The 26,289-nt window shown below is 31.5% G+C and overlaps 1 protein-coding gene across 5 annotated transcripts; it reads left to right on the plus strand.

The window, feature by feature from the left end:
* LOC134712683 (monocarboxylate transporter 12-like) lies at nt 1–24,354 on the plus strand. 5 transcript variants are annotated; one of them, XM_063574462.1, is made up of 7 exons: nt 1–171; nt 7,212–7,438; nt 8,174–8,317; nt 8,547–9,281; nt 10,868–10,918; nt 12,657–12,876; nt 22,183–24,354. In XM_063574462.1, the coding sequence occupies exons 2-6, from the start codon at nt 7,219–7,221 to the stop codon at nt 12,836–12,838; spliced, it is 1,332 nt and encodes a 443-aa protein (XP_063430532.1). In that variant the 5' UTR covers nt 1–171; nt 7,212–7,218; the 3' UTR covers nt 12,839–12,876; nt 22,183–24,354. The 5 variants fall into 5 exon arrangements, with proteins under 5 accessions (XP_063430532.1, XP_063430527.1, XP_063430531.1 ...); XM_063574457.1 differs by having other exon boundaries at nt 12,657–12,834; XM_063574461.1 differs by lacking the exon at nt 1–171 and adding an exon at nt 218–327 and having other exon boundaries at nt 12,657–12,834.
* The last annotated feature ends 1,935 nt before the right edge of the window (nt 24,355–26,289 follow it).

Genomic DNA, 26,289 nt, shown 5'->3' on the forward strand with positions numbered 1-26,289 from the left:
TGATCCGGAAATAAATAAAATCCATACACGTTGTTAGAAAAAATTCGCAGTGCCAGCAGCGATCATGTATAATTAATCAATAACAGCTAATACACATGTGTAGATAGTTTTGTTTTGATCGCCATTTTGTGTTTTAATTCAACAATTTTCAAAGGAAAAATGACATAAAAGGTAAAGTTATATATTTTATTAGTGTCACGCTGCTTGAAATTAACAACACAAAGACAATTAAACGTCTAACGGTATTAAACCAGACCGACACCTGGTATATCCAGTAAAACATAAACATACATCCTTGAACATATATTTTGTATACATAAGTTTTAGGTAAGTGTGGTAACTGTGGAATATATTCTCAGTGGTATTACTTAAAGTTAACTAATATAATGTCACAAGCTGTTAGGAATGTTTTATTATGGTTTACTGAGGCTACATGTATTTACTGAGGTATTTCACCTATACAATAACATATGTATTACATCATATATCGTATTCATAAAATTGTGTATTGTGTCACATTAGATCGTAAAGTACATTGAAGGCCGGAAGTTAGTGTTCGTAGAAATATATTTAATTAATATTGACAACAAACTGGAAACCCCATTAATCATCTTAAAGGTCATTTAGGTCACTTTATGGACCATAACGCGGTTTGGGTAAATATCGGAGATCTTGGTAAATATAATGAGATTTACTGGGAATACAAGAAAGGTCGAAGAATGGTATTCCAACTTTGCAGAGTCGGGGTGACTCGCATTTAGGGTGTGGAATATATTCACTTTGTATTAAGGGGGTCAAAACAGTGGGACCAGGGAATGAGTGGAAAGTGGAGAAAAATTCCAAAATAGCGGGATCTAAAAAATGAGTTACCCCGAATCACCCCTTCTTTGTTTGAAGAACGAGATTCCGTATGTCATGAAATGAATGTAACCATTTCGACAAAAAAAGCTTTCAACTATGTTTTGTTTCTTTTTCCTATTTTGCACTCCCATGTATATCACATCGTCATTATTTTTTTTATAATATATTGTATTATTATTTTTTTATTTTTTTTAATTTTATTTGATAAAGACAGAAATCTAAGAAAGTGCCATTTGCATTGATCGGTTAGACATTGTATTCAAATTGATTTATAATCTATATAGGTGTTGAAGGAAGACATGGATGTACATTCACCAAGTGTAACACCTGACACGAGGAAAATTATCAATAAACCAATAAAAAATTTAAAAAAACTTGTTGTTAAAACCACACTGTCAATGCTTGGGTAGTAAAATATAAACCTCAATATCTAAGAGCTCGATATGACCTCAAAATTTGCTTTTTTTTTTATTTTCCGCTGATTTTGAATCAGCCGGTTCGTTGCTTTTTATATAAACTTGAGGAATTTCCTTAAAAAATTATTTCTATTCGCAGGTGTATATTGATTTTGTATAGTTGAGATTTATAATTTTAAACCATTCTTTTTACTATAAATGTTGGATAGATTGTTATCGAGTCAGTTTTTGACGTACATTTATATATACCAAGAATTGTTTATTTCCGTAACAATTTTCAAGTAGTTTAAAGTGATTCTGTTAAATAATTCTTATGGTAGGCATATTTTATAGCTCTGGCATTGTTCCTAATCATGACACGAACAATAATACAACAATGACAACTTTTACAGATCAGTAACGACGAATTTACTTGACGGTTTGTAATATGTAGAGCAGGTCATTTATAATAACTATGAGTTTATATACATACATGTGTGTTTAAACTGTTTGATACAGTACTTAGTTCTTTATTGAGGTATTTTTTTTCTTTTACAATGTAGGAGAATATCTATTGTCCGGGAGAGATCCGTTTGCGCCAAAAATGCGTCCTTTTGCGCCACACCTTTTTTCTCAAATGCTACGTTTGCGCCACATGTTTTAAAATTCGATGGTGTCATTTGCGCCAAATATAAAACATACGATTGCGCCAGTTAAAAGAAAAATTACTTCCTTACACCTTTATTCGGACTTGGAACCGGCAGTGTAACACGGCACATGTTTCCTTTTCTGAAACATACGTTTTTATTACTGCTGCTGCATGGGTATTTCCGAATTTAAATGTATGTAGTAGCTTTTAACTTCTAAGTTTATTGTCCAAAAACACAAACATAGAAGGATGAAATCCATAAAATAATTAATAATAGTTCATAGTAATAATAGAGCTCCTACGTATGGTGGGAACAAAGCTCTGTGTCATCAACACATGTGGTTAAAACATAAAGAGCAAACATTCCTATTTTCTATATTGGCATATCGTCGTTAAGCAAAGCAATAAGTTTCTTCTCTCTCTGTACATTGACTGCATGTCTAATGCTGCTTAAGTCATTTAATTCTTTTCAGAAACTCGTCTTTATGGTGAAATATCTCCTAACATATGATACCTTTTGAGGCAAAAATAAGAATAAATATATAGTTATCATTAATGTTTATGATAGATATGTGTACACTAACAGGTAAATTGGCGCAAATGAGTTCCAAATATTGGCGCAATTGATACATTTTCAAAATAAAATTTGGCGCAAATGATACCCCTGAAAAACAGTAATTGGCGCAAAAGGACTGCTGCCTATTGTCCCTTGTGGAAAATAAAATCCTGTATATAATGATCTTGATTTAATTACGATTTATAACATACGTATATTTAGGTGTTTGTGATTGTTTCACATCAGCATTGTTTTTACTTAAATTCCTAATCGCTCATAATCGTTGGTAGTTTACCATCATCGGATAAAAATTATAAAGTGAAAATAACTAATCATTATCTTATTTAGAAAAAATATACATACAATTTTCTGATAATACCCCATATTAATACCGACACTGATTATGATCATTTTCTCTACAGGCCCTGGTTAGAATACATATTAAGTTAAAAACGTAGTGATCGTCATATAACTACTCTAAATATCAGCACAACAATATAATTAGATCTGCAAATTTGGTTCCATTTGCGGAACAAAATTTTTGTTGTTCTCTTGCCGAGATTACTCCTGAGAAAACACCGCCTGCATTGTGTCCAACGCTCCAGACTACCCAGCAACCTAGACAGGACTAATAATTCGGCTTTCGGTGGCCTAGCAGTGTTCCCTTTCCAGTTGTGGTTGTAACACAATACATGACGTACATGATATATATAAGGCATAAAGATTTCAGATTGCAGATAAATTGAATGTTCATATAAATAAAGATAACTGCATCGTTATATATGTATGAATTGATGGTCAGCATTGTTCCTAGAATATATATATAGATCATGATAAAATATCCGAAGACTCATATCTCTCCCGTATTTCATTCTGACTTTAATGATCAGATCTAAATATAGATATGCCTGTAAACAAAGAAATCACGTGGGGAAGTAAAGTTATGGACTTGACCTACTTAAAATCAGCTGATTTTTGTTTTGATGGGCGAAAAAGGAGAACTCTGAACAAGACTGCATTACATTATATTTACATTATATTAATGTTGAAAAGAATAGAGCAATATTGGATACATTTTTTCAAGAAAACAACAAATGTAAACATGATTACAGGTAAGACACTTTTTTCTATCTCACCACAGCTGACATCAGGTGATTTAATTACAACACCTGTACGAAATCCCAAGTTTCACAGGAGAAAATCTTCTCAGATTAATTACAAACTCTACTGCAATTATTTACAATATCATACTATTTATTGGATTGAAAATCAGATAAATATGGCACTAAAAGTGCAGCCACGGTAATGAACCCCTCCCGAGCCCCTCATCCAGACCCTTTTTGGCATTGCTCATGTCCATAGTTATTAAAATCGGTTGTCATTGGCATATATTTAGTCATTTTGTCCACATCATTTACAATAAGTATTAAACCAGAGTTGACATATTTTAAAGACATTTGGCTATATTAGAAAAAGAATATTCAATTTATTTTCCAAGTAAAGGGCTTTTACAAAGAGCTTTTATCACATTACATACACATACATAAGATAAGACATGCATTGAGAGAAAATAAAGAACACCTGAACACCGTTTTACAATAACTGTTATTTAAAGTCAGGACAGAACGAGATAAAACTAATAACATCTATAAAATATACCACTCAAAAAAATGTACACTGGTTACGTGCAGCTACATGTAATTTGCATTTATCATCTTTGGAATTCTCCTTATCTCCACATTTTTTGGGTAAATACTTTTTGAGATATTTAAATACATCTTAATTTTCTATTTTAAATATTTGAAATAGTCATCAAAGATTGTCTAGACAGTGGAGAATCCAGGGGGTCTTTGGACGACCAATGCATTTGAATAGGGACATTTGGTTGGACCCCCCCTTTTTTTCTTCTTTTTTTTTCGAAAATGGCTGGATCCGCACCTAATAAAAAAATATTTCAGGTTCAAAAAATTTCAGTAAAAAAGTCATTAATGATGCCCATCGGATGTATTTTGCTAATTTTATCAGTAGGTTAGCATCTCACTAAGGCCTTGATCATGATGTCAATTAAAATATGATATTACTTGAAAGACTTAATGAGAAAATAAATTATGAATATATGTACATGTACGCAAAATCTAATAAATGAGCAACAAGACTCGCGCCTCTCAAAAAAATCCAGATGAACTGGGGCATCTACTACACATATTACTTTGTCGGAATACAATGTGCACAGACAGTCCTTCACTTTCTGGCAAATTTAACATTTTATAAATGCAGTGATGATCTAGTGAGTCGAAATAATTATGAAGTCTTGAAATGCCATTTCAATATTTTGGTTATATATGCAGTAATTACCAACATTGTTGTCGATAAAGATATCCGTATCTTGGATATACCACCCGCTTTATAAGCTATTATTACGTGTTGTTAACATGGACGTGTGATTATTAGCCCAACGACTCGGTTTAAGTTGTAAATCTTATCAAACTATTCTCATTAACAAACATTATAACATGAAATCAAATACAAATTCATTAGATTTTTCTTGATATTAAGTGCGAAAATGATTCTTACAAATGTTGTTATCATATTCAAAGGAATTAAATGCCATGAAAATATAATGTTATATAACTTAATTTAATGTATTCTGTGCAGTCTTAGATCTGTTTATCCTTTTTTGATTAAAGTTCATGTAGATGGATAGTGCCAAATAGGTTTTATTCGGGACGTACATGTATCTTGTGACAGCCATTCGACAATTACTAAATGGGCTTTTTTTTTTTAAATGTATTAGATTTGTTAAATGGAAGGTCTAATTTTAAAAAAAAATAAAAAAAATATTCATATACTTTGGGTATATGTAGTTTACATAAAGCTTATTTTTTTTCGTAATATCACAAGGGTACTAACATACTGAGCAATTTCCGAGCTGCATATTGTGCAAAATGTCAGATTTTGTATAAAATATTTAATTTGAATGATGGAGGATAGCTCTTCAATGTTACCATATGGCTAAATTTGAAAAAAGTCATAAATCATTTGGCATTTAAAAGAGACCGATTTACAACCTGTGATGAAGGAAGACATCCGATCTTTTTAAAGTTAGAAGATAACATAATTAACAATAGATGACAAGAACTATATAGAAAACTACATTTTGGAAAGTAACTTAGTAAATTAAATGTTGAAGAGTTGAAGTTGAAATTTTAAAACTCTTTTATAAATATTGTGAATAAGGGGTAGCCGAGTACACGTGTTTGATGATAACATCAGTTGTATATTTACATGTAGATGTTGTTGATGTAATATATTACTCGTTGTTGGCTAAGGTGAATACATATCTACATGTAGTCAGCTGACATCCACCAGGAGAACTGTCGTGTAGAATGTCTCCATTTGAATCATGAAATTATGTTGTATTCAAACGTTTTGTAATTTGGACCTCATTGTTTTGGGCTTAAACTTTGTATTCAGTAGCCATTCGAATATTGTAACGGTGCGCAAAATGTATAAAACCTAACTTTTATAATATCATTCATATACCGATATTGTTGCAGATTATTTTTACGCTGACTTTAACCTCAAATGAGGTCCTTGTGATAAAAATATAAGTATAGTTGTTGTATCAGTTAAGGGATTGTGACACTTATGACATATATATTTATTTTCAGATAAGACTGATAATTATATTGATAATTTCTGTATAAATTTTAGTATATTATATAGGAAGAGGAACGGTATTCCATTACAATGTACACCTTATTTAACATTTAAATATGTTATCTACTTTCAATTATATCTACTTTGTCCTTTACAATAACTGATTATAATTGTACTGTGTTATTCAACCTTTCGTGATTGTCCAAATGTGATGTCAACGGGAGCAATGGTAAGAATTGTTGAATATAGATAGTTTTAAAAAAAAATTACAAATGTATACTAAATATATTCAATAAACCAATAAAATACCTGATATTTTAACTATTTTAGTTCGGCAATCAATTTTTTCTTTAATTTAATCTGAAAATTTTTGTTTAGATTTGTTCCTTTTATAGATATCTTTATTCTCACAAACCATTTCTATACTACATAAACATAATTGAGGCATATGAACGATCTGAATCAGATCTTTATTCTTTTTGATCATTACGAACTGCATATTACATGTAGATTTCAAGTCCGAATAATAATTGCCAGGTCCAACTGAGATTCTCAATGTATATGGAAGAACACGTGTCAAATAATGTGACGGGAGCCCAGAACGTTTACTCTTCGTCTTAACCATTTCGCCTAGAATATTATTTTATTGTTTACTAGCAGTTTGAACATCAGGAACGGTAAAACAGATACTACTTACGGTCCTTTCTTTGGAAATAGTGTTGTTTGTCCCTGCCGTGGCAGAGGGGTCATTAAGTTTTACCCTTGTTCGCATATACGTCCCGAAATTAGTTTCCCTTCTCTTACTTTAATTTACTTCCTTCAACCAATTGTTATAAAATTCATAAATGCTCATAACATTAACAACAAAACACAGACCATGTTTAAATTTGGGTGGCGTCACTTTTATCATTCAAGAGTTAGCTAGGCCTATTAACAGCTAAACAATGCTGAAATTTTCGATTCTGTTCTCCAACTTAAGTTTGCATCTGCCCAATGTTGTAAATCTTATACAAAATGTTTTTCAGTATTGACTATTGCTTTTTATATAACTACCATGTAAATAAAAACGTTGTATGTAATTCCTTTTTAGGATATAGATGATCGTCATCGCCGCCAAGGGTGATTCGAACATGGTGGAAGAGACGGGAGATTGGAAATGGGCTGTGGTTGTGGCATCATTCTTCGTTCAGTTTATTATATGTGGGATATCCTATAGTATTGGAATATTCCATATCGTTTTCAAAGACATTTTTGAACATGATCATTTTGACACCTCATGGGTTGGATCTATATTACTGTATGTTACAGCGTTAACTAGTAAGACATTATTATTTATTTTACTGTTGTTTTATTCAAATGCAAAATGTTTTTAACATAATACTACAAAGCTGTGATTTTAACCAGTACAGATCCATTCATTCTGTTTGACAATGCAATTATTAAGATAAACAACAGAAATAGGTTCATCCTTTAATTCAGCACTGCATGGCCTTCCTACTCAGTAATAGTATCCGATTGTCACTAACCTAAGATGTAAAGATCACAAATAATTCAAGTGGCTATTTAAGTATTTGGACCCACTTCAGTAGTAGATCAGTAGATCAGACAACTTGTGGTTAACAATTTTGCATCTTGTTATTGACCACTTGTATATAAAATTACGCCTTAGTTATTGATTTATTACATACATACATGTATTTTTTCACTGTATTGGCTGAAAAACATTTTATTTATTATTCATTTAATTGTTCTATTCGAGAGAATCTGCTTCACTCTTTAACTCATTACTAATTCCAAAATTAAAGCTTCTTGGTGTTTAGTTTCTTTTGATTTAACATTAAAAGTAAATTGACAAAGCTTTGTTTTACAATAAATACATATACATTTTAATAGAATTACTGAATGTTGAATGGTTTTACCTTGGACATTTGGTCATTCTGTCGAACAGATCAAATCTGAAACTAATACCTTATAGATATAAATGTTGAAATTTAAAAACAGCAAAAGCATGTGCATGCTGACGGTCTTCATACATAATTGTCTATATTACAGGTATCGTTTTAAGATGCTTTATGTCCCAGTATGGGTATCGGATCAGTGTGATGCTAGGCGGAGTGATCTCCTCTATAGGTCTAGGACTGGGAATGTTTGTGACGGACTTGTATCAGGTTTACCTCACATTTGGGGTTATAACAGGTACGTATGCAAGAAGATGATAATTGTAATATTATACAATTAATATGTAATAAAAATGTGAAACATAAACAAATTTTACACTTGACATATAATACGAATGATTGGAGGTATGAAAGACGTACAGTTACTCATCCAAGTTTGAATTCTGTAAAAGTAGGAAAATTAAAATTGACATTATAAACATATAGTGAACGAAATATAACATGTGATTGCTTTGATTATTTTACAGGTATTGGATTTGGACTCGCATGTACACCATCTATAATGGCTGTTGAGCAGTATTTCAATCATAAAAGATTTCAAGCGTTATCTATTGTTATGGGCGGCATTGGAGCCGGTATAATTACATTCCCAGTAGTAATAAAATACCTCCTAGAATACGCTGCATGGAGGGGCACTTTACTAACATTATCAGGAATATCACTTAACCTGTGTGTTTGTGGCGCCGTCATGTTCCCTGTTGCCAAAGGGAGGCAAGTTCGTCTCATGCCTCTACTGTCATGTCTACCTCTCCGTAATATTGTCTTTCATGGCATGTGCATTGCTAATTTATTCTGGAGTTTTGGATCTACAATCATATATATTTATTTACCTTCTTATGCTATGGAATTTGGAACAGACTTCGGCACTGCCTCGTTCTTGATTTCTTGTATCGGCATGTCAGCCTTTACAGCCCGGATGGTATTTGCTTTCATGGGACATAACAGTGCATTAGATGATATAACATCTTTATTGTGCTCAGTAGGTTTAGGTGTTGTTGTGACTGGTATCTGCCCTCTATTGATAGATGATTATGCAGGGCAGATAGGATATTGTATTTTGTATGGATTTTACAGTGGCTATTGGACAACATTTTTACAACAAGCCTCACGTGAACTAGTCGGACCAGAATATATTGCTATGGGCAATGGTTATTTATCTTTCATGATAGCTCTTGGCTCTTTACTTGGAGGACCAGCAGCAGGTAAGATGTTCATTATCTTTAATGAGAGTGTTGTGGTAAACATTCCTATTTTTTATTCGTAATAGAAGGGGTGCATTTGATGCCGAAAGTTGAGCCAAATAATATTTAATATAATTCAAACCGAATATGACGCAATTTTTAAAATCCCTCCACATTGAAAACCAAATGCAATACCAGGATGACTTATTCTTCAATTGCATTCATCATTCATTATGTGATTTAAAATCATACTCAGTACAAAGTTCCATAGTCAGCAACTTGGAAATGACAGGTGGATAATACTGGCCATGTGGAATTTTTAACCAAGTAAACAATTGTCTGTTAAGATGGAAAACAGATACACACAATGTTAAGATGGTAACCATTTGTGAAATTATAATTTCAGCTAAATTCCATTGAAAAACTGTTGTAGTGGAATTAACACAACTATTTGTGAAATGAACAAATGATATATCTTAACAACTGAATAAACTGCCACAGACAGGAATGAAATCGATAATTGAAATTGGGAATAGCTCAAAGAGACATAAACCCGACCAAAGAGCAGATAACAGCCGATGACCATGCACCAATGGCTCTTCAACGCAGTGAGAAAATGCCGCACCCGGAGGTGGTCCTCATCTGGCCCCTAACCTAATTGTGTTCTTGTTCAGTTACAATGGACGTCACACTAAACTCTAAAACAAATAAATGAACTAGAATAATAATTTTAAAAAACACATGTACAAGACTAACAATAGCCAGTGGCTCCTGAGTTGGAACAAATGCAAAAATGCGGCGAGGTTTCAATCCTGGTATCTATGCTGAGTTTATTTAAACATGTCTTGTGAGATCTTCCCCGCCCCACCCCAACCTATACCTCTAGCCAATGTAGATACTAGTATCTGTTATGATTAATCAAGAATAAGAGGTGAACTTTTAGAAACTGCTAGTCAGTTCTCTTATATCGGTAGTCGGTCTCTTTTCAGTTACATATTTTTATCTTTAACTGTTGTCTGACTTTTAATGTTTATTTTGTTGTATTGCTTTGTTATATATCAGGCTGTTGGTGCTTTCGTTTGAATTGTTTCACATTTTGTCATGCCGGAGCTTTAATAGTTTACTTTACGATGTTGGATTCAATAAATTGGTGGAGGCAATACTGTTAACTATCTCCCCCTTTTACAATGGCAATAAGAAAACTGTAATCAATTACTAGTACCTTAATTTCAGTTAAGGACTATTAAGATTGTTTTTCTACTTGCACACTAGACTGTAATTTTTATATAAAAGAGTCTGGTTCTTACGAGAACAAGAACGAGATTGCTATCAGGGGTGTACGATTAGTTAACATTAAAATGGGGATGGGAAACAAAACGAGGTGTAGCCTTGAGAAGTTCAATATTGGACTATTTTGTGTTAAAAGATTGAGGTCAGACAATTTCTGTAAGTTATGCCACAGATATATCAGCTACGATATTCTGCCGTGATAGTAGCGATATTGATTTCACAATTATTTTTTTAAAACATAATATAGATTTTAAATCTTATTTCAATGACAATATAACTAATGAACATTATGTAATATATTATGTTTTTGTTTAAAGGTCTGTTGATTCAAGAAGAGACGGAATTTGAGTACGCTTTTTATCTAGCAGGTATGTAATTTGATATCTATGAAGTATGTGCCATTATTATTTTTCTCTCACACTGTTTAAAAATAGTGTCCCACAAGGTTCGTTTCCTTTCAACTAGTACCATTGATTACCCTTCAGACGGGATAATCAGATCTAGCTTAATAAAATCTTGGTAAGGACAAGGAGACGTTTTTTTCATTCAATTTTGTAACCTGTGTTTGTGAACCGAATACGTCAAACGTCACCAGACATAATTAATTCCTCTTAATGATAAGGCTATAAACTGTAACAAATAGTTGTCTTGATTTTTTTCTCGTGTTTATCCATTGTAAACCTTCATTTCATGTGCTCAGTCCTATTCTGTAAATTAAAATTACTGTTAAAAGAACCTAGGCTTCGATGTAGATCCAAAAAATCAAATTATTATTCATCGATTTTTATTCAGAATGTGATTCAAATGTGTATTGGCATGTAAACTTTAAACAATACGTTCGTAAAAGCGGAATTTATATTTTGATATTGTTGAATTTTGTCAAAATAAGCTCAAAAACGTTACTTATTTATTTTCTGCTGGAAAGTCAATTCTTCAACCTTAATTGCATCCAGACTCATGCTACCTTCGGATCAAACTTTCAATTTGTCACCTGATAAAAAATTAAACCAGAAAAGGCAGCAATGGGAACTTAATTCGTTGATTTAGTAGACCCACAAAAATCAATCTCATACATGTTTAACATATTATTTATATATTTTATTTGTCAATGAGATAAAAAAAAAAAAAATAATTGAAGAATATTGACTTTTTCTGTTACAAGCGCCAGTTTAAAGATTTTACGGTCGCAAATGCCGTTATACAGGCGACACGAAACAGGGCCTGTAAAACGGATGATTGCGACTGAACAATCCAAAGTTAACGGTGGAAAATGTTTTAATACAGTTCTGTTCTTCCTATGTTGATTCCAAAGTCCTAAAATTTTGACAATTAAACCTTCAAATATCCCGTATGCGTCGACTGCCTGACGTCATCCAACAACAATTGTTTTATAATTTAAAACCCGATTTAACATAGCCCCATTGCTTTCTATGTTAAATTCTGCAATTTCAAACATCATAGACTACTTTGTTTTAGTTCAAATAAAGTAGCAGCTGTTCATCTGTTCATGTCATAAGTATATTTATCAGGACTTCTGCTAAAAAAAATGAGAGAAATGAACAAACGACAACCACTGAACTAAAGACGCCTGACTTTGCAACATGCCTTTCATTGCATACTAGTATTAGAGCATTTGAAAAAATGTATAAAATAATGCCGCTTAAACTAGTCTTTGCCGTTTTATTTCATAAATCTTACGACCATGCATTATTCATCATATAATGTGTATTTATATTGATTATTTACTATTACATTACATTTTATCTTGAGTCATGACATTTTAGTATTCCACTTGTCATAATGCAATACTAGTACTTAGTACATGGTAAATATATTAATAATCATATTACTTAGTGTGAATGTGTATTCATGTTTTTAGTTTAAATGTACAGTAATCATTCTGATCATTCTAATCATTAACTTTGCTTTATTTTGTTATTCATTTTATTGTATATCTCAAATTTTGGACACCATGATTGTTTGATAAAATTATCTTATCATGCTTATGCTATCTTATTATTTTGTCCCTTTTATATTGGTCGGGGAATTTGTTCTTTAGATATTTGTTAGGTATGAAGTTTTGTCATTATTTCACTTTTTCTTTAGGTGCCAGTTTGTTATGGAGTTCCGTTATTATGTTGATGTTTAAGTATCAACAGTGTGGTACAGACAGTTATCCAGAGGACCACAGCATCAAAGAACAAAAGAAGCCATTGGTCAATCATATACATGACGAATTCAAACCTTCCTTTAATGCGATGAAAGACGGTGATCGTATCATCGTGTAAGTCAATTCTCATTGGAATGTTGTGTGTTTTTCACCAAGGTAAGAGACCATCCGAGCACCATGGGAGATTGGTAACCCTAATCATTATATCAAAAAATGGCTATCCTAGCAAATATATATAAAAAAAAACTCACACATCCTGCCCATATAGTGCCCACTTAACTGCATGGCTAATATAGAGTTGTTTTGGATAATAATATGGAAACTAATAAAATGTAATAGTCCTTTTGTCTATTTTTTCCCCCTTTTTAAATAATAATTTAATGTTTTTTTTCATTGCGACATGTACGGTACATAGTTTACAATGTTCGTTTTCAATATAAGAAAAATTTCTGTTTCATTTGGTCTCTTGTGGAGAGTTGTATCATTGGGAATCATACCACATCTTCTTTTCTATAAGATGTTAAAATTAATTGAAATAAATTTTAATCCCCAGAAATTATGCATGTCATTTTGATTTTTGTATTTTGGTAGTTTTCATATTAATTCATTTATATGATATGTTATTACATGTATATAAATGAAAATATAGCAGGTAGTCATTAGTTTAAACGACTTTCTTACTAATTATTTTAAGGACTAGTTGAGAGGTTAATCTTCACACCTGCTGTTGTCTTTTTTTCACTGAAAGTTGGTCATACAATTGATTACATAGTTTAAAATATAGTTTCAAATATTTAACCTCAATGTTATTTTCATGCTATTAGAATTGATTTTGAGTGACAAAAGTGAACATTGTACCATATATCAAGTTAATCTGTCGTGGATAATACATGTCAATATGACTTACATATTTCTCAATGACAGTAATACTAACCTTATTAAGTTATTATCTATTTAATATTAAGATAAAACAACTCATTTCATTTCCCCTATTTCAGATATGATATTATTTTTTTTTAAAACACTGACTAAACCAAACTTTAGACTAGGCATTTAGTGTGATAAAACATTTAACCAAAGCAATAAATAATAACAAATAACTAATGTGAAGTGTTATGTTTAACTGTTAGATGCTTTAAAATCATTATCTATATTTTATACACACTAAGTACGAATTTTGATATTATCAATTAGACATAATTGGTAATAAATATCTTGGATCAGGCTTTCATGAGAAACAAAAAACAAAAAAATCCATTAACGTAGAAATATAGCGTAAATTATTAATGATATGAAGTACAGTTGTAGTAATGGAATAACGTTAGTAATCCTTTTTTAGTGGAAGAAGACGTCAAGTCTTCTGAAGACTTAAGGGGCCGACCCTTGGCATTGAGTCTCTGTATGCCGCATTCATTTCGTATATTACAATTTCAAAACAACTTAGATTCCTGACACCGATTTTTACACATGATTAGGCATCTGAATCATTTAATTTGTAAATTATGATTGTAAAACAATCGCTATCGTAAATATGACCCTTTTATTTATGTAAATTATTAGATTTCATCTCATCCACATGTACGTTATTTGTTTACTTGTAACAGGATGTTTTAACTGTAGATATTTGTATTACGCATGCGTGAATTTGCTATCGGGACAACTCGCCCTGTTTACAAGTTCGCCCTTGAAGTTACGAATTAACAATCCTGCAGACAAGAAGATTTTATTTTTATATAAAGAAAAAGGATATATAAAGTGTTGTCTTTATTCATGGTTTTCCTTTGTCATGTGAATTAGATGCCCTTCGTAATACCATACATGTGAACCTCCCGGCGGGAGACAAAACTCCCGTTTTCAGGGGTCTCCTCCCGTCCTCCCGTTTAGGAGAAAAAACTCCCGTGTATGAAATATTTCATGAATGAAAATTTTCAGACGCCATATTTAATCATTTCTTACTACTGCACGGGTCTAATTGACACCTGTGTTAAATTTTACCTGAACATCAAAGAAGATGAATAATTATATGGCTTCACTTGACAGCTTGGGTGTCAAACATACTGGTAATCAACGATGTTTACCTCCGGCTAACTGCCGTTGTGTTTTCAAAACGATGTGTATTGGGAATATTGAAATACTTTTTTGTTACTTCCCTTTGTTTTAGCCGGTTTTCAGTTATTTTGCTTTTGAAAATGTAAATTGTAAAAAGACTATAAATGATTAACATTTTAATCAATTAATCATAAAATAATGTTAATTAAATGAATTTAAATGATTTTGGACAAATAAAAAAATTAAAATTTATAAATTATTGCAGCAATCTAGACCTCCTTTCAAGGATTACATTAAAGTGTATATTATACATTTGTTTCAAATTGAGTAGAAGTCAACATACAATTTGTGCAACTAGACTACGAAAAGGTCTAGTAGTCAAATTTATTCCTAGTAAAATCTTGAAATTTAAATCTGTAAATGTTAGTTTATATTAGATTTTATTGTGTAAGCTAATTAGAAATAGCAAGACATTTTACACGGTTTTTAAGTCTTTTTAAGCTTTCTACAAATATGACTTTCATAATGCTTAAAATCCATGCAGTACTAGTGTTAGTGTATGTTATTTTTTTAATTAATTTACGATGTTGCAAATATACATGTGGAGCTTATTTCTTTCTTATTTGTCTAAACATTTACAAATGATAAGGAGATGGAGACATTTCTTTCTTATTTGTCTAAACATTTACAAATGATAAGGAGATGGAGACATGAACAAAAATATATACAGATAAGATATATAAATATAATGATTCATTTGCAAGCAGTGAACAATCATTTGTCAAAAACAAAACAAAACAAGAAACAGATTCTTCTTATTATTTTATTTTATTCAAATAGAGGCAATAAGGGAACTATAAACATTACAATTTGATGGAAATTTGAAGAAAAAACACAATTTCTACATCATTTGGTTACATTTACGACAAAATTTATGTCGATAAAAAAACATGATGTTTTGACCATTCAGTACTTAATAGATGCATAGTTCTTGGGGAAGTTTTATCAAATAATATGAATATAAATGACTTTTTTTTGTGCTCATTTTTTACAGTGGGTTGTGATGATCTTCCAGTTAGGTTACCCTCATTTGGAGTGTTGTTCCCAACCTGTTCAGGTCCATCTTTGTGCATTATTCAAAATTGGAAATTTCAACAAGCATCTAATATTCTTAATCTGGAAAATAAACCCTGGTCTGCTAGCTTCATGTATATTTTTTCTACCGATTTAATATATAACTAGAATCATGCAAACAGACTTAAGGAAAGGGCATGTAAGTTCATCATACAAATATAACACTTTTCTAGACAATCCAGATCTTGCAAAATACGTCGCTAAAATTGTAACCTTTAAAATTGTTGTTGTGCAGTAAAAACCCATATGGGAACTTTCAAAAGTTGGCGGGTATGTAACAAGTCTTACTATTTTTATGCTCCATTTATGGGCAATATGTTTTCTAGTCTGTCCGTCCGCTTCTGGTTATAAAGTTTATGGTCGAGGTAGTTTTTGATGAAATTGAAATCCAATCAACTTGAAACCTCCTCTTGGTATGATCTTCTTAATTTTACTGCCAAATTAAAGATTTTACCTAATTTTCATAGTCAACTGAACATAGAAAGAGATTGTACGGATGGGAAATCCATGTACTTATGACCTTTTCTTGTTTGAAGAAAAAAATACATTTTAACAATATAAATGGAACAAAGCAGCCTGGGTAAGTGGGGCTGCTTTTATGGTAATTCAAGTTACTTTTTATTCACCTTCTTCCACTTCAGAGCTATCAGCTCTTTGATTTTATGTTCGTAACAAATATATTGACAAAAATTTCAAACTCTAGGGTAAATTTAAAAAATGGAAGTTCATAGAATCTAACAAAACCAGACGCTCATCCGTATCAACGGACGGAACGACTGGAAAATAACTAACAAATTCCAGACTAAGAATATGTGTTTTTACATCTAAATAAACCTCCCACATATAATGACACTTGTAAATGTCAGCTTGTCTTTGAATTCACCACCTTGAACACTCCCATGGTAGCGTACAATTGGTCTCTTAAGCTTGCATGTAGTATATAGTGCACGCTTTTTATTCCCTACAACAGCTTTTAATTAACTTTCAGGCTCAGTGTAAATATAATGTGTATGTTGTTTAATAAGCTTTGATTAGTTTAAAGAATCAATGTCTGACTTTGAAATGATGCCAGCATCTTTCTACAAACGTAGTATGTTAAGAGTGGCGTTCTTTCTTAATTATTTATGTTAAAGTCTTAGTTAAATCTTCTGCTGTGCAGATGAACATAAAATGTCTGTGAAAAATGTTCTCTGAACATTTTAAGAATGAGTAAGTAACATATGTTTGTCTAGTCTATGTTGTACTTTAGTTTGTTATTTTATTCTGTATTTGAAATCAATAAAGTATTAAGATAGCTGAAGTGTTCAGTACACCATGTACATGCTAAAATGTAAAATAACAAAAATACCGAACTCCAAGGAAAATTCAAAATGGACATTCCGGTAATCAAATGGCAAAAGCAAAATCTCAAATACATCAAACACTTTTAGCTCTTATCAGAAAAATAAGATTTGCCTCCTTATTTTACGTTTTTTCTGCGACTGCATAAATTTAAAAAAAAAATTGGTCGTATATTGGTATCAAATTGTCGTCCTCGTCGTCGTCAGCGTCGTCCGAAGACGGATGGTTTCCGGATAATAACTGTAGTATAAGTAAATAGAAATCAATAAAATTAAAACATGAGGTTTATAACTACTAAAGGAAGGTTGGGATTGTTTTGGGGGTTTTTGGTCCCAACAGTTTAGGAACAAGGGGCCCGAAAGGGGTCAAAACAAGTTTTTTTAGAGTTTCGAAACAAAAATTTGTGTGGATCTTCTGATATTGAACCACAAGGTTCCATTCCAAAAAAGGAAGGTTGGAACTGATTTACGGGGTTATGGCCCAAATTGTTTAGGAATTAGAGGCCAAAATGGGGCAAAAAAAATGGGGCACATGAGTTCCGAAGGGTCCAAAATTAAACTTTGTTCGATTTCATCAAAAATTGAATTATTGAGGTTCTTTGATATGCCGAATCTAACCGTGTATTTAGATTTTGAGTTTTTGGTCCCGTTTTCAATTGGTCTACATTATGGTCCAAAGTGTCAAAAATAATAGTTTGATTTAAACAAAAAAATGAATTCTTGGGGTTCATTGCTATGCTGAATCTAAACATGTATTTAGATTTTTCAATATGGGCCCAGTTTTCAAGTTGGTCCAAATTTGGATTCAAAATTTAACTTTGTTTCATTTCATCGAAAATCGAATTCTTGGAATTCTTTGATATGCTGAATCAGTCCATGGCCATGTATTTAGATTTTGGATATTGGACCATATCGGTAAATTTGATTTTTTTAAGTTCATTAAACAACATTCATTCTGTGTCAGAAATCTATGCTGTTTCAAGTGTTTAATCACAATTCAAATGCAGAGCTATACGAAGCTTGAATGTTGTGTCCATACTTGTCCCATTTGTATAGGGTTCGAATTATGTGGTCGTATAAAGCTGCGCACTTCGGAGATGCTAGTTTATTAAGTTTTACCCTTGTCCATCTGTACGTTAGTCCGTCGGTCGTACGTCCCAAAATTGGTTTCTGTTCTCTAACTTTAGTTTGCTTCATCAAAATATAATGAAAACAAATGGAAACATTGCTGAATTTATCGTTTCCGTTCTCTAACATAAGTTTGCTTCAAACAAGTTTTTGTGAAACTTTATACACAATGTTTGAATTTTGGTGGCGTCACTTTAACCGTTCTAGAGTTATTCCCCTTTTTGAATGGAAAAATTGCAAAATCTGTAGTTGATATATACAATGCTAATTACCACAAAATACAGATCAAGTTTGAATTTTGGTAGCGTCACTCTAACTGTTCTAGAATTATGCTCCATTATTAATTGAAAAGTTACAAAATCTTTACTTTAGTTTCCGTTCTCTAACTTAGATTTATATCAACTCAATGTTTATGAAACTTATACACAATGTTTAACACCACGAATTACATATCTGGTTTGAATATTGGTGGGGTAACTCTAAACATTCTCGAGTAATGCTCCTATATAAATGGAAGAACAAATTATTAGTTTCTATTCTCTAACTTAAGTTGCCCCAACCAAATTTTATGAAACTTATTCACAATACTTATTACAACAAAACACAGGTTAAGTTGAGTTTTGGTGGCGTCACTTTAACAATTATCGAGTTCTGCACCTTTATAAATCGTTGCAAATTTTAGTTTCCGTTCTGTAACTCACGTTTGCCCCAACCAAATCTATACACACTACTTATTACCACAAACCTCAGATCAGGAACAAATTTGTGTAGCGACACTTAAATCGTTCTTGAGGTATGTCCAATTTTTAAGGTTGTATGCAAGTGGGAGCATCATCTGTGTCCATGGGGACATATTATCCATTTATTCTTCTGTATTTTCTAACTTCAGTTAGCCTCAAGCAAATGTTATGAAACTCATACACACTACTTCCTACAACAAACTCAGATCAAGTTCAAATTTGGGTAGCGTCACTTTTACCGTTATATCCCTTTATAATTTTAAATGATATGCAATCAGGGCCATCATCTGTGTCCCATGGACACAGTCCCCAATTATTTTTTTGTCATTAAATAATTAAGTAAGGACTACAGAGAATTCTGCATGATAATACTTTGTTAAATTACTTCAAGGTAATATGTACATCAACGACTGCCAGATAAAAAAGATACTAAAATAGTTCATCATCTGAAAAAGAAAAATACAATTCACGAAAATCCTTGAACGTATTTTACTGCGCTTTCATTTTATCTTGATGTGTTGGTGTATCAATTAATCTTGTAGTATTGGCGTACTATTTATGGCAATTAGAAAACGTAATGTATAGTTGTTTAGTTCATTTTCGTTGTTTTGAATAATATTAACGAAATATTTGTTCGACCCTTAATGTCAGTGTATTCTATCCTCAAATGTTATTGTTTGTAACAGTTTAACATAGTCAATGTGATTTCATTGCTAAAATCTTTAAATGTCGCCGTTAAAAATATGATGACGTAACAAGGATAATATATACTTAATACATGTATCAGATGTTTTTAATTGCTATAAGGTTCAGTTATTGTAACGCTTTATACCTAAGTTTAATATTGATATGGATGTGTGAATGTCCACGAGGGGAAATAAAGATCTGCTTATTTTGATATTATGCCAGTTGTAATCTTTCTGATGAATCAACATTATTTCGAGCGAATCGTCCGCAAAGACAAAAATATTGTCAAACTATACTATATAAAGTTTTAATATGCAGGGTTTCCGCTGGCGGTCGCCATTTTCGCAATTTGCGAAAAAATAATAATTGTGGCGATAAAAATTCGTCATTTGCGAAAGAATTTGGCGAAAGAAATATATAGAACGATTTATTTTCCTCCATCTTGTTTATTTACTTTTTTCGAGTTTCTCGGACTTTACCCGATCAGACAATACTCGGAAATCACCTTGACCTCATTAACGTCTGGACAGAAAATGAATCAGCTGATTGCATTTTATTTCTATCGACAACAAAGGACTATATTAATAAAGGTGTTGATTGAATTGTTTGACAAAATGATATGGTTAAATGGCTTCTGCTAAATGTCACATATAGAATTTGTTTACCACTTTGCGACGCACGTGTTTGAAGCAAACTTTTGACGTCTCCTCCGCTTTTAAAGATAGTTTAGAAAAGAAAGCTGTTGTTGTGACGAAAAATGTCCAAAAGCAAGAAAAATTTCGGATTTAAAACTTTAATTATCCTTTGACTTAAATATCGGTAATTGATTAGGAAGACGTTTTTAAAGTCGTTTGAGTGACACACTTGTTTCAGGCCTAGTTTTACGTCTCAACTTTTTCATTTACGATGGTCAAGAAAAAAAAGAAAACTGTCGTTATGAAGAAATCTATCCAAAAGGTTGGCTCGATTGAGAGTAGCCCTTCAATGTAATGACTTCACATGAAACGAGCGATCAGTTTCATGTGATAAAAGCGTTTGATTTGTTGTAAAAAAAACTTCTTATTACGAAAGGGAACATCAGTATTTTTCTTTTAAAGAAACTTTCCCTACGAACTATACTGGTATTATATAATCAAAACATGTCCAATAATTTTGTTATATTCCAGGACGTATATCTTCTTTATTATTAAAAGTAAAGTGGCCCAATCAATAGACCACTTTCGAGTTCATCCGTCACCGGAAAAAACTTGTCAATTATACGCGCCTTTATCATCGTCATTTGTGCGTTTAGGGGCGTCGTCACTTCCTTCCAATGTTGAGCGAGTGGTTGGAAAACTATAATTCTATATTGTACGAATTATTCGGCAAATTGAATTCTCAAAATTGACAATCAACACTGCTGTCATTAGGGAAATGTCAGTAAGTACCTACAGAGCAACCATTATTTCTAGTTTATCCTGCACAAAGACGATCACTAAGACGCTTGATGAACGTAAATAGTGCAGGGATACAGGCAAGCCCCTCTATCTGGTAAATGACGTCATAAAGGCGGGTATAATTGACGAGTTTTTGCCGGTGACGGATGAACTCGAAAGTGGTCTATTAGAAAAGTTGTTTAAAATACAATGAATAGTGTTCCCTTAAATTAAAAAAATCTGTTGTTTTAAAGTAAATGTTTTAGTGTTTATTCATTAACATGTAAACTCTAAAATAAGGTTGAGAGCATAATCATAGACACAATGGGCAAAATCATCTTATTTAAGGGAAAGGGGGAAGGGGGGGGGAGAAAAAAATGCAAATTTTAAACAAAAAATATAGTAATGTTATTTGGCGAAAAAAATAATAATGTGGCGAAAAATATATTGTTTTGGCGAAAGAGGTGGCGAAAAAAATAATAGACCCAAGGGAAACCCTGAATATGTCATCATTTTAAACTACCTGGATTTATTCAAAGAGTACCAAATAGTGTACTAATTTGACAAGATACATTATACCTCACATAAAATCAGAAACAACTTTATTACATGAACGTTTATATCTGTTTATTTGTTTACTTTGAAATTTTATTTTTACACCGATGAACTGATAACTTAAGTCAAGGTAATAAAAACATTGAGATTTCTACCAGGAACATGCTTGTAATCATCTTTAACATTGATCAAAAGTAGTAATATAATTCTCGATCTTACTATTTATTACTCATAGTTTCATATACTTTAAGCATCACAATATTGTGATTATGGAGAAACATAACAGAATTGAGAGAATGGTAGTATTTTAACCAAAACATATTTAAAGGTTCTGTAATCGTCTTTATAATTGATTAAAATCAGACATGAAAATCTTTCAGAGCCTTATATATTTATAAACATTTTCTATTTCAGTGAGGCAGCTTCATCTGTGTGTTAGGACGTACATTCCTTACAGTGCAGATTATGAAAACTGACCAAATCCATTACAGCATAGCACAGAAAGACGTTATTGTCTCTCCAAAGATAGTACTCAATATTGTGCTGACATTTTGTGGTTTAACATTTCAAGTTTTAGGATGCGGTGAATCATGCTTAAATAACATTTAATATTAAATTTATTTTATCATAGGGAAGCGTACACTTGTTTTGACATTTTGTCATAGAGAAGCGTAAACTGGTTTGGACATTTTATCATAGGGGAGCGTATACTTGTTTGGACATTTTATCATAGGGGAGCGTATAATTGTTTGGACATTTTATCATCAGGAAACGCATACTTGTTTGGAAATTAAAGGTTTTAAAGATGACAACATTTAAATTCTGTTGAATTACCATTTTATTTTTGTTGTATAAGCACGATTCAATAATTCAGCCTTGGGTTCTCTGGTGATCACAAGATCCAATGGTTCAGCTTTAGGTTCTCTTTTGATCACAAGATCCAATGGTTCAGCTCTAGGTTCTCTTGTGATCACAAGATCCAATGGTTCAGCTTTAGGTTCTCTTGTGATCACAGGTTTCAATAGTTCAGCTTTGGCTTTTCTGGTGATCATAAGTTTAATGATGTGCAATTATATACAGTTCATGAATCTCTGTTTACGTGTGTGAATGTGTATACATGCTTATTTCATATTGATAGTACAGCTTAGTTTATGTTACTGAAAAAAAAAAAAATTAAATGTCAGCGACGGATTAAATGGTTCCACTTGACTTCCCATAATTGACACCAATAATACGTTAAGGTTTCAATAAAGAATCAAATAATACTATGATTGTGTTACATTAGGAAATTCTTTATTACTTTTTAATATAATAGCCTGATATACTTCTATGAACAAACATGAGTACAAACATATCTATAAGTATCAAAAGTTTGTATAGTGTAAAACTTAAATAAGAAAAACAGTACATCACAACTAAATAAAAAGATTCGACTTTAATATTAAGATGATTGAAATGTGTCTAGTATTTTGCCTCACATGAAGTTTTGTGAATAACATTGAAGTGACAAAGTTGATTTTCAAATTATGTGTGTCTGCTTCATTTAAGTGTTTAAAAAAATGTAAACTGATCATTAAATGTTCTTGTAAAAGTTATTTTTTGTTTACTAAATCATTAAATATTTCCACAGTCATCAAAATAAAAGAAACATTCTAATGCACACATCAATGCAATGATTTAAAGCATGGGCATTGTAGATATGTAAACAAATTCTGTTTTATGTTATAAAGTAATTATTCATTTAATCATACCTTCTTGATTTTCATTATAACATTGTAATGCAGTACTCAAACTTTGATACATTAATTACCATTGTTAATTCTCTTTAAAATATTACCATACGAATTTTTAAAAAACAACTGGGCAAGCTGAAGTTGTATTAAAGTAAGAAAAGAAAAATGTTATAGGTGTTAATCTAAACATTTAGACTCATATGTACAAAGTGCTTTAACTTATTTTGTCAAGCTGCACAATTTGATTATCCTGATTTTGTATGTTTTTCATAATAATTTTTAGAATAACTAAGATTTGCACTTCCATTTCAAAGTATTTGTATGTATAAATGTAAATATTTTAAACTTTTTGAGAACCATCGGGTTTTTCTCATATTATTATACTAATCAGTTGACATGTGTGATAGCTGCATGGACATAACATAACTAAGGAAACTTTTTAAAGCAAGCAATGCACTAAAATTATGATTTACTCTTCTTCAAACCTTCAAAAGTTTCTTGTTTTATTAAGTTTCCAAAATCTTTTATATTAATATATATCGTTCATAAGCTGAATCTTGAGGATTTTAGCCAATATAAAAAGTGGCCACTGCAAACGATAAAGCTGAAGGTAAAACCTTGTGAGAAACTGATTACATGTGCTATTGGAGAGATTAAATACAAACAGTTTTGTTAACCATGCTTTGTGTACATATTGCTGTTTAAAATAGTATGAAAGGAAGATGAATTATTTTTTGAACTGTTGATTGTTATGTTTTTTTCAATGTTTTATTCTTCTATGGATGACTGATTACAATATTAAACTAGACAATGGAAAATAAGTTGTTCTATTTTGTTAAATTATTTTTCATTTTCTTAGTCCTGCTTTGTTTTGCATGAATCACATGACAAGGATGCACATCAGATATTATGCGGGAACATTGCATATGCGCAATTTAAAAAAAAAAGCAGTTTTTCATTTGCTCCTTCGGTATGTATTCAATTTGCACTAAAAAGATAATAAATACTTCTTTTGTGCCAATTTATATGTAGTTTCCGCTATATTTTAATATTACTCCTGGATACGTGCTCGTATATTAGAAATTTTGTAAAGTATCTATTCGATGTAAGTTAATATGTGCACGCAAAACTGAGTCATTTTAAGGTTTAAACATATACAGTATAAAGTGGTCGTGAAAGAGACATTATTCAGGAGAAAATAAGTCCGACTATAAAAGACCGGCGAAAGATACCAGAGGATTTATAGGCTGCTAGATGTCAATTGCGAGTGCTCTAAGATATGTTAATGCTTATGCAACTGCATATCAAATATCATTGAGTGAACTGCAAAAGTTTTAAAAGCAAAATACAAAAATGAGGGGGCAAGGCCAAAAAAAATCTTTCAAATGAGAACAGAGCTGTTCAGATTCTATAACAACTGCACACAAAATATCATTATTAAACCTTTAGTGGTTCCCCCTAAAAATGATCTATACACAAAGCCTTAACAATTGGCTCACGGCAACGATGCAAGAAAATCACACATTCTTACCGTTATTATAGTTTCCGGGATCAAACCAATAACCCAAAAAAGATGTAAAAATGGTTAGAAGGAGTTGACTAACGATTTCTGCAATACTGATCATGGAAATTTGTAATTTTTGATTCGTGGATAAATTTGACTTGTTGTAGTTACTATATTATTATAGAAACAAACTTACTAATCTAAAACATAAAATTGGTTAAAATTGTCTTTTCAATGCAATAAGGACAACAGTAGTATACTGCTGTTCAATAGACATACATCGATTAAGCGACAACTTTTTTTTGTATTTTTGTATTTTTTAAATAAAGACAGAAAACAAACAAGCAACATTACACACATGTTCATTTCAGACCAGTTATTAAATATTTAAATCACCCAGGACAGATTTTAATGGCAACCATTTTTTTTATCTATATATTCTTTTGGTGTATGGGCGATAAGAAATTTACTGTAGGGTGTTCTATTTTTATACAGTAATTTTTTTTTATGCAATACTACCTTTCCCAGAAGTTTTTTCTCCTGAATTTTTACAGCTATAAATATATTTTTTTTTATCAACATTATATGTTGTACTTCATTATATATATGGGTAAAAAATGTTCCCAATACCTAAAATAACATCTTTGTTAAGGCTAAATCCAAATTTGGATATTAAATCTTGAAGTGCTATCCAAATGTATTTTTGCTGTGTATACATTCCCCAAAAATATGCATTAAGCTTTCTTTGTTTTCCTGACTTGGTGCAGTGTATTTTAAGAAAGAAAAATGTGGGTTGAACCTTGTTTTATTGCTATCCAAACCTCCCGCTTAATTATATAGCAATATTTAAAACACGACAGAATGACAACACTCAGTGACATGAATACAGTATAAATAAATGGAAAAAAACTCCGGGCAAAAAAATACATAAATATATAATAAGATAGTGCATTATAACATGTAATTCGGATAGCAACGGACACCTCCACTGAGTTTACGACAGTTTACACGAACATCACGAACGAAGTATAACTGTGCGTCACATAAATGCATCAACGCTACCAAAAGTGATGTATTCTTTTAAGACGTCCATATTACCACAGGTAAATTTCAAAAACAGATCATGATTGTATGCATAGACACCTACAAGAATAACAAATTCCCATGGAGTTTGTAGTTGTGTTTTTTCTAATCATGTCAGTTTTTCTTCTAATCAAAACTGAGTATAATAAAAAATAAAATAAAAAAACTTTGCCTATATTTTCTCAATTTTGAAAACGAACA

Source organism: Mytilus trossulus, chromosome 3 (assembly GCF_036588685.1).
Source record: "Mytilus trossulus isolate FHL-02 chromosome 3, PNRI_Mtr1.1.1.hap1, whole genome shotgun sequence".
NCBI lineage: Eukaryota > Metazoa > Mollusca > Bivalvia > Mytilida > Mytilidae > Mytilus > Mytilus trossulus.

Bases quoted from the DNA above. Each gene is read 5' to 3' on its own strand.
- LOC134712683 (XM_063574457.1), top strand. From the start codon at position 7,219: ATGATCGTCATCGCCGCCAAGGGTGATTCGAACATGGTGGAAGAGACG. The intron at 9,282-10,867 runs GTAAGATGTTCA...TTTTGTTTAAAG, and splicing joins ACTTGGAGGACCAGCAGCAG to GTCTGTTGATTCAAGAAGAG. The intron at 12,835-22,182 runs GTAAGTCAATTC...TTTCTATTTCAG, and splicing joins GACGGTGATCGTATCATCGT to TGAGGCAGCTTCATCTGTGT.